Source organism: Elephantulus edwardii, unplaced genomic scaffold (genome assembly GCF_000299155.1).
Source record: "Elephantulus edwardii isolate Elephantulus edwardi_28Jun2011 unplaced genomic scaffold, EleEdw1.0 scaffold00002, whole genome shotgun sequence".
NCBI classification, from domain to species: domain Eukaryota; kingdom Metazoa; phylum Chordata; class Mammalia; order Macroscelidea; family Macroscelididae; genus Elephantulus; species Elephantulus edwardii.
In genome coordinates this window covers 28,223,376-28,231,864 of record NW_006399752.1, presented here as the reverse complement: position 1 = coordinate 28,231,864, position 8,489 = coordinate 28,223,376, and the positions used below count along the sequence as shown (strand labels likewise).

Genomic DNA, 8,489 nt, shown 5'->3' with positions numbered 1-8,489 from the left:
CAGGGCAGCTCTGGGTGGGCTCTGACCTCCCCCCAGGGCAGCTCTGGGTGGGCTCTGACCTCCCCCCAGGGCAGCTCTGGGTGGGCTCACCCTTTGTCCATGTTCATCAACTACCCCGGCTGTTATCTTCCTCTCACATCCTCTGTGACCTGCCCTGGGCCCTCCTGTGTGTCTTCCCATGTGTGTCGTTCCCACCCCCTCCTCTTTGTTGAGCCTGAGCTTCAGGAAACACACTCCTGTGTGTCCTGATCTCCTTTGGCCACACACTATCTACCTGTCTGTCCCTGCCCCTCTTTTCTGGCCTGGGTGGTAGGGCTGGTCCTTAGGGCCTTGGGGCCTTAGGCCTGATGGGAAGAGGAGAGCTGGAGAGCAGCGCCCTGAGCGTCTAGAGGGACAGCTGGGTGGGGGATGGAGGAGGAAGAGCCCGCCACCACCCCCCAAAGCTCTGGCCCCTGCCCCGAGATGGGGCAGGTTCTTGTGTTTCTCCCACAGTGGGCACTGTGGGTACTTTAAAGTACCCACATCTAAAACACCTTGTGTCATGATGAAAGCTGAAACCTGGGAATGAGCACAGTGGAGGAGTGGATGGCGTAATGGTCCAAGCTCACAAGGCACCGGGACCCTCTGTTGTTTTCAACACTTTTCCTACCAAATGTCCATATTAATTCCATTTAAACTGCCCATGTGGTGCAGTGGTTAAATCTCTGCAGCTGACTGAAATGTCAGCAGTTCTAACTCACTGGCCTCTTCGTGAGAGGACACCATGGATTTCCTGAAAAGACGACACCGGGGACCCTGGGGACAGTGCCGCTGTGCACTGCAGGGGCCCGCGGGCCACAGTGCAGTCCTGGCACTGGGTTTGGTTTGGACTATGAGCTACAAATCCAGGTCTTTAAAGATGCCAGACAACTAGCGTAAGAGACACCAAGTTAAAGTTCAGACCTGCGATCAGTGATGTCACTGCTATCAGCTCGTGCGACTCTCCTGTCTGCCTGAGCGGAGGTTTCTCCTGGTGCCCACTGCTGTCAGATCAGCTCAGAGCTGCCCTCTCGGGATTTCCGGCCTGGGAACCCTAACAGGATGATACACGCGGCCTTTGGGTCAGCAGCTCAGCTCACCGTGGACCGCACTCACTGAAAGTCGCTCAGAGATGCTGTTTTGACTTCCAAAGCCCACAGAGGGCACGGGTCCTGGTGGTAAGCCAGAACACGGTCCAAACAGCCGCTGGAGGGGAGAGCAGTCCAGCCAGGACTAGACCCAAAACACCAGTGCCATCAGGGGGGCTCCAGCTCACATCCACCCTGTACACAGACCTTCTCAACCCCAAACCCAGAATCCTGTCCACATGACGGTGTTATAACGCCGCACAGCAGATGACTGGTCACAGGCAGGGGCCAGGCACAATGAACAAAGTAGAGAGAGGTCCCTTGTCCCCTTGAGTTTGCGAATAATGACACATGCGCGTTTCCTGTGAACAGTAAGAGGGAGGAGCAGAGGGGACCAGGAGGGCACATCCAGGGCTGCATCTGTTTGTTAAAATTTATCACTTGGTATTCCATCAGTTCCTGGGGCCTTAATTTTTCCAATTCCTTCAGAGCAGTTTGAACGTCCTTTGTTACCATTGGTTCGAGATCATATGCTACTTCTTGCAATGGTTTTATGTCAACCAATTCTTTTTGGTACAGTGACTCCGTGTATTCCTTCCATCTGTTTTTGATGCTTCCTGCGTCGTTCAAAGTTTTGAACCAATGTAGGGACCTGGTTTTTGTCACTGGTGAGACTTGAGAAGTGCTTGTCCACCCTCCTACCTGCAGAGATGACCCTGCCAGGCCTCAGCCTCACCTGGTGCCAAGACTCTGCCCTCCGCTCCCCTCGCTTCCCTCCCCTCCCCTTATCAAGGTCTGCTTTATTAATCTGTACTCTATAAGGACTGATAGGGGAGCTCTGCCTAAGGAATTGCCCTGTCAACCCAATGCCAGGCAGTTCAAATCTACCAGCTGCTCTGACGGTGAAAGGTGGGCATCTCCTCCCGTGGGATTGCAGCCTCTGAAAACCCTGTCAGAGAATCAGCTTTCGGTCAGTTCTGACTCACTTGACAGCAGTGAATTGAGTTGATGGATTGATAATATTTACCAAAATTTATTTAAGAAAAACATTCTTTAACAAACTAGGGAAATATTTTTTAAGAAACTTAAATATCTTGAGACAAATATTAGTTATATGATTAAACATCTGTTCTTTTGCTGTAAGACAGAAGCTGAAAGACAATCTTCTCTCATTTAAGCCTCAAGGTAGCCGCCTTCTTTAAAGGAGTTCTCCCTTCTCAGCTTCCTTTCCTCCCTTTGCTCCTGGGGGGAGAGAACCGATGACAGGCCGCTCTGTCCCATTAGGGCTTCAAGGAGACCCCACCCTCCTCTCTCAGGGTCATGCGTGTCAGACCCTGAACATCCACACGGTCCCAGCCTTGTCGGGAGCTCGGTCCCTGCACCTCCACACACAGTCCCAGCCTCATAGACGGGCAGCCGGGGGCTCGGTTCTGTCCCCCAATCCTCTCCGGAAGTGCTCTGGTGTTCTGGTTATTTTCCGATTGCCCCTTCCTCCCCGCAGGAGTGAGCTCGACTAGAAACGCCTCTCTTTTCTCCCCATGCAGAGAGTTCCGATTCACGTCCGAAGTCCCAATCCGCCTGGATTACCACGGCAAGCACGTGTCCATGGGCCAGGTGTGCAGACGGTGCAAGTGGGGCCCTGATGTTTTAAAACTTCCTTCTGTCACAGTCTGTGTAAATGTTTGAACTGAAGTACAAAGGTTTTTCCTTTAATTTGTTTGAAAAGTAAGTTAAGGTTCACACAGCCACGCCCCATGAGTAAGGCTGTGGGTCGGGTCAACGTCCCTTGAGCTGTGCTTCCCTGATACCTCCAGCTTTAGCCTTCTTGGTAGCACCTATCCAGGTTATGGGGGTGTCCACATCCTGCACTCTCTGCCCCTAACTCTTCCCCTTTTCCAGGGTCTGTTAGCTGGGATTCTGGGATGAGCCCAGAACATTAGGGTGTTGAGTCTCTCTGATCCCCGTTTTCCAGGGCACCTTGGCTGGGATTCTGATTGGCCTTGCCCAGCTCAACTGCTCCGAACTGAAGCTCAAGAGACTTTGCTACCGGCACGGGTGAGTGGTTCGTCCCGTGTGGCTTTGCGATGAAGTCGCTATAGTCAAAAGCGTTTTCTACACACACCTGCGTAGGCTAGCCATCTGCGGGACTGTCTGCAGAAGGCTCGGGGCAGGGCACTCCAGCTCAGTGCCAGAGCTGTGAGGGAGAGGCGTGGAAGGGTGGAATAGAAGACAAGACAGAGTGGCGAGCTCTGGTGGCCTAGTGGCAAGAAGCTGCACTGCAATCCAAGAGGTGCATGGTTCGAATCCACCAGGTGCTCTGCTGGAGAAGGAGGAACAAACTCCTCCTGTACCAGTCAGATCTGATTTGACGGTACACACACACAAAATAATAAAATAAAATAAAAAAAAAGAAGACAAGACAGAGCAGAGGAGTCCTTCTCCAAGGTGTAGTTGAAAATGTTTTCCGTGATTTCAGGGTTAGAGTTGGTTGAGGGGAAAAGATCGAGGCTCACAAGGTAGTGTTCTTAATGAGGAGGTGGAACCAGCCCCCAGCCGAGCCTCCAGCAGGTTTTCAGAGGCAGTAAATCACGCAGGGCGAGATGGCCCATCCTTCTCCGGAGCAGCTCGTGAATTCGAGCCGTGTGCCTTTGAGACTGTAACACGGCTTCTTACCACTAAGCCGCCAGAGCTCTCTCTGAATTAATACTTGCAGCTTTAGACACCCGAGAAATAAGAGCAGTGGAGGAGAACCCTTGTGTGTACTACCGGCCGTGTGGGAATCAGGATGTGCTGGGGAGGCTGCCCTTCCGTGTGACCTCGGTGTGGCCGTGGGGCGTCCTGGATCCGTGTGTGGTCTCTTGCTCTCTCAGTGTCCGCTCACGTCACTTGCTCCAGTTTGCTAGGTGTGGACAAGCTGCTCTCCTACGCCATCTCCGAGTGGCTCAGTGACATCAAGAAGAACCAGCTGCCGGGACTTCTGGGCGGAGTGGGGCCCATGCACTCCCTCGTCCAGCTGGGTGAGTGGGCAGTGTCCTCTTCCCAAGGGGACCTCCTCTCCCTGAGCAGGGACTCCCACTGTGGGGTTGTTGTGCCTGTGGGGGTCTCCGTGAGGGCTTTCTGTCCATAAATCCTGCATGCCTACACACTCAGGCACACACAGCTCCTGCCAGGGCTGTGGAAGCCTCGCGTGAGAACACACTCACGCACACACACGCGCGCATGCACGCCCTGCTTGGGGCTGTCGGATCCTGCCATGTGTACACACACACACCCCCCACCCCGCCTGGAGCTGCCAGCTGGGGCCTGGCTGGTGGGGGTGCACGCGCTGGCCTGACGGCTGTCTGTCTTACAGTGCAAGGCCTCAAGGACCTGGTCTGGCTGCCCATAGAGCAGTACCGGAAGGACGGGCGCATCGTCAGAGGCTTCCAGAGAGGAGCAGCCTCCTTCGGCACGTCCACGGCGATGGCCGCCCTAGAGCTCACCAACAGAATGGTGCAGACCATACAGGTACGAGCAGCGCGGAGACGCCATCCGTGCCCTGAAATGAGCAAAACACTGGCAGCGGCTCGTTCTTCTGTAGTGGCTTCATATTGTTGTGACTCTGGGTGGCCAAGACAGTGCAGTCAGTTGGCTGTCAGTCCACAGGTTAACTGTCCACCAGGAGACACTTAGGGAGAAAGGCATTACAGGAACAGTGTGCACTGTGTCTGTCTCCTGTGTGTGGTTTTCTGTGGACGCATTGTATGTGGAAAGCGTGCTTGGTGAATGGCCACTGAAGGGTGTCTGGAGCACAATTCTCCCTCCGACACAGAGCTCACTCCTCAGGGCCTGGCGGGAGTACTGACCCTGCTGCGTCACTCACTGTCCGGGGCCCCGTCGTTGGCAGAACAGAGCTGTGTGACTCGATGTCAGCGGTGCTGGCCTACTTCAGGGAAATTACACTTCCTATTGTAAAGGGGTTGATTTCCTCACATTTGGGGCAATCTCAGCTAAACGGTGTGTTAAGTGACACTGCTGTCTCTCGGGGGACAGTCTGCATTCTTGACCGATGTGGTCATGAGCCCCTGCACTTGAACCTTCTGAAACCTCCTGCCTTCCCCTCAAGCATCCAGACGCGGCAGGCCAGTGGGGTGTCCGGTTCAGGGTGCGCAAAGCCCTACGTGCACTGCTCTCAGGGGCAGCGTGAGGGTCCAGCGTCCAGATTTCATTCTCACTCATCTCTAATAATACCGCAGGCTGCGGCCGAGACCGCCTACGACATGGTGTCTCCTGGAACCCTAGCCATCGAGCCCAAGAGGAGCAGGAGACACCCTCATCACCGGCTCGCCCACCAGCCAGTCGACCTGCGGGAGGGAGTGGCCAAGGCCTACAGTGTGGTCAAGGAGGTGAGTGGACATCGAGCCCCCAAGATCGAGCCAGCCCCTGTGCCCTCTTGTGTCACCAAAGAGCATTTAATGGTGGGACATTGTGGAGAAACTCCTGGGAAGGGCTGGAACGGTCCCCCAGCATGCTGAGCACGTGCCCCAGGTGAGAGGGGAGGTGGCCATGGTGACAGGCTTCGTCCTCGCTGTTGAGATGCAGAGCTAACCCTGGCTGATGACCTTGGCTTTGTGCAGCAAACCTCCCACCATGACCCCATCGCATCCCTTCTCTCCTGAACCGGGACATGTCTGTGGTTTTATTACTTAAATATGTATCGCTAAACAGAACATAATGTTCATCTTTTAAAAGGTAGACATAAGTGCCACGTGTCACTCTGCAAATCCTTGTTTACGGTTCACCCATGTGATAGGTGTGGGACTGAATGACACGTGTTAGAACACTTGATACCACGCGTGTGCCCTCCTGGGTTTTCTCTTGGCACACACTGCATTTTACCCCCGCCCCTGAAGCCCCGTGTAAATGTCTGTGTGGTGTCTGCTCACACCTGCCACACCTTCTGGCGCAGCTGCTATGTTGGAAGTACGTGGATGCCAAGGTCTGTCAGAAACGGCCACCTTGCTGGCCACACAGCTCTGTGTCAGTGTGTCCTCCGGGTGGCTTCCTCAGGCAGCGTCAGAAAGGGCCAGTCCCTGGAGAAGGACATCGCAGCTGGACAAGTGGAGGGTATGGGGAGGAGCAGGAGACCTACAGGACGGTGCACTGACAGAGGCTGCAGTGCTAGGCTCGGACACAGCAGGGACCAAGGACGGCATATAGGACAGGGCAGCGTCCATCTGTCACCCGAGGCCGCTGAGTCGCTCGTGCCTGGGTGATGTCTAACCACCACTGTAAGGTGGACACTCTTCTTTCTGTGACGTGAGTCTGAGGTCTACACTGCACCTTGGCGTTCTCAACGTGTCACGTAGCAGATGTAGGCTCTGAAGAGCACTGGGGATGCCCACGGGGCCAGAACCACGGAACCAGTGGTGGGCTGTCAGAGCGAGATTTAGTGAGAAGCAAAACGGCAGCCCCCACCCTCAGGTCCCTCCCTAGCAGTCCGTCCAGAGTGGCCAGGAGAGCTGACCAGTGGGTCTTGTCGGAAGCGGGCGGCATCTCTGTCTAGCAGATGTTGGGGGGCTAACCACCACCCGCTAGGCCCCAGATGAGTGCTTAACCACTGCACCAGCAGGACTCCCGTGGAAGAAGGAAGTTGTTGTTGTGTGCCGTCAAATCGGCACCAACCCATCACTGACCCTCCAGCAGGTTTTCAGAAGAGATCACCTGTCTTTCCCCCAAGGGCAGCTGGTGGATTCGAACCCCGTGCCTCTGTGTCAGCAGTGCAGCTCCTTACCACTAGGCTACCAGAGCTCCAAGAATGACGAGGCTCTCGCTAGCCATATGCCTCCACGGGGGACAGCACTGATAGAGCAGTAGACGGGAAACCGAGTGTAGCATGAACGTGGGCGTCGTGCAGAGCGATGGGGCCACTAGTCTGGACGGAGCTGTGGGCTTCAGCAGTGCCCGTGAGGCCAGCATTCGGGCACCCAGGCCAGGATGCTCAGCCGTCCCTGGGCAGCCTGCCGGGGGGGTTGGCTGCGTTTCTGCACACTCGTGTCTCAGCAGAACGCCTGGTCCCGGTCTTCACCCCACTGGGTTCTCTCAGAAGCTTCTGTCTAGACGACATGCTGCTGCTGGCAGGTCAGCTGTCCAGAGAGGATGGTATTAAAGGCTGCACTCTGGACCCTGTGAACTGTAGATCGGAGCGCTGCCCTGTCCTGCCGTCCTCCCGTCTCTGACAGGCTGGAGCCCACTGCTGCAGTCCCTGTGACAGGCCATCTCATGGAGTCTTCACTGACCCTCCACCCTTCCCAGCATGTCCTTCTCCAAAGACTGGTCCCTTCTGGCAGGGGCTCAAAGTGTGGGACGAGGTCTCCCCCTCCCAGCTGCACTTGCAGTGGTCAGGCCGACTGTGGTTCTGACCGGTCCTCTCCCGCCCCCGGCCCACCCCCAGGGCATCACAGACACGGCGCACACCATCTACGAGACAGCAGCCCGCGAGCATGGGAGCCGTGGGGTCACAGGCGCTGTGGGCGAGGTCCTGCGCCAGATCCCCCCCGCAGTGGTCCGGCCACTCATCGTTGCCACGGAAGCGACGTCCAACGTGCTGGGTGGCATGAGGAACCAGATCCGGCCAGACGTGCGGCAGGACGAGTCTCAGAAGTGGCGGCTGGAGGAAGACTGATTGGGGCAGGGCTGTGAACGCTCATGCAGGGGGGCCGTGTTCTCTCATCGCCTTCATCTCAGGAACCACGGCCCCTCCTCATTAGAGAATGTTCCCCCCAGCTCCACGCCCAGACCTGGCTCCCGGGGCAGCAGGTGCCCACGTCCCTGGCCAGCTGGAGCTCTACTTTCTTGTCACACACCAGTCACACATGGCCAGGAGCCCCGGGGTGGCACCCTGCAGGTGCCCAGCCAGGCCACAGCTCCTCAGACGCTGGGCGGGTGTGGGCCTGGCCTGTGGTGTCCACTGACATGCCCTCGGTCATACTGTCACTAGCCCGTGCTCTTGTCATTTTCAGTCACACAAAAAACCGAAAGGAGTAAGTAGGAACGTGTTTGGCAAAAGGAACCCAAACACAATCGCTTTCATTTCTTTTAAGTGTCAATGAAAAATGTGCTTTCTGTGAGGGACTGGGGCCCAGGTGACTTCTTCGTATGTTCCATTTAGCTGCTGCGGGCTGGTCAGGGACGGGGGTTGTCCATCAGGAACCTCTAGTCCCCAAGGCACCCTCGTTGGCTGGTTCAGAGTTCCCTGTTTACTTGGTTAACAGTACATTTTGATAACCTGTCAGGAATGAATAAAGTATTTTTATTTAAAGGTAGAATTGGGCCACACTTCCATGACTCATCTCCTTTCTGAGAGGGCATTGATAGAGCTTCATGTCTTGCCTGTGACACTGG

General features: G+C 55.7%; 1 protein-coding gene across 1 annotated transcript in view; it reads left to right on the top strand.

Moving 5' to 3' along the window:
- ATG2B (autophagy related 2B) overlaps positions 1–7,770 on the top strand; it is a 102,706-nt gene extending 94,936 nt beyond the window's left edge. Inside the window, exons 37-42 of the mRNA XM_006879166.1 lie at positions 2,651–2,720; positions 3,079–3,161; positions 4,002–4,123; positions 4,459–4,613; positions 5,342–5,491; positions 7,540–7,770. Coding sequence (XP_006879228.1) covers positions 2,651–2,720; positions 3,079–3,161; positions 4,002–4,123; positions 4,459–4,613; positions 5,342–5,491; positions 7,540–7,770 — 811 coding nt within the window. The remainder of the gene's footprint in view (positions 1–2,650; positions 2,721–3,078; positions 3,162–4,001; positions 4,124–4,458; positions 4,614–5,341; positions 5,492–7,539) is intronic.
- Positions 7,771–8,489: the final 719 nt, after the last annotated feature.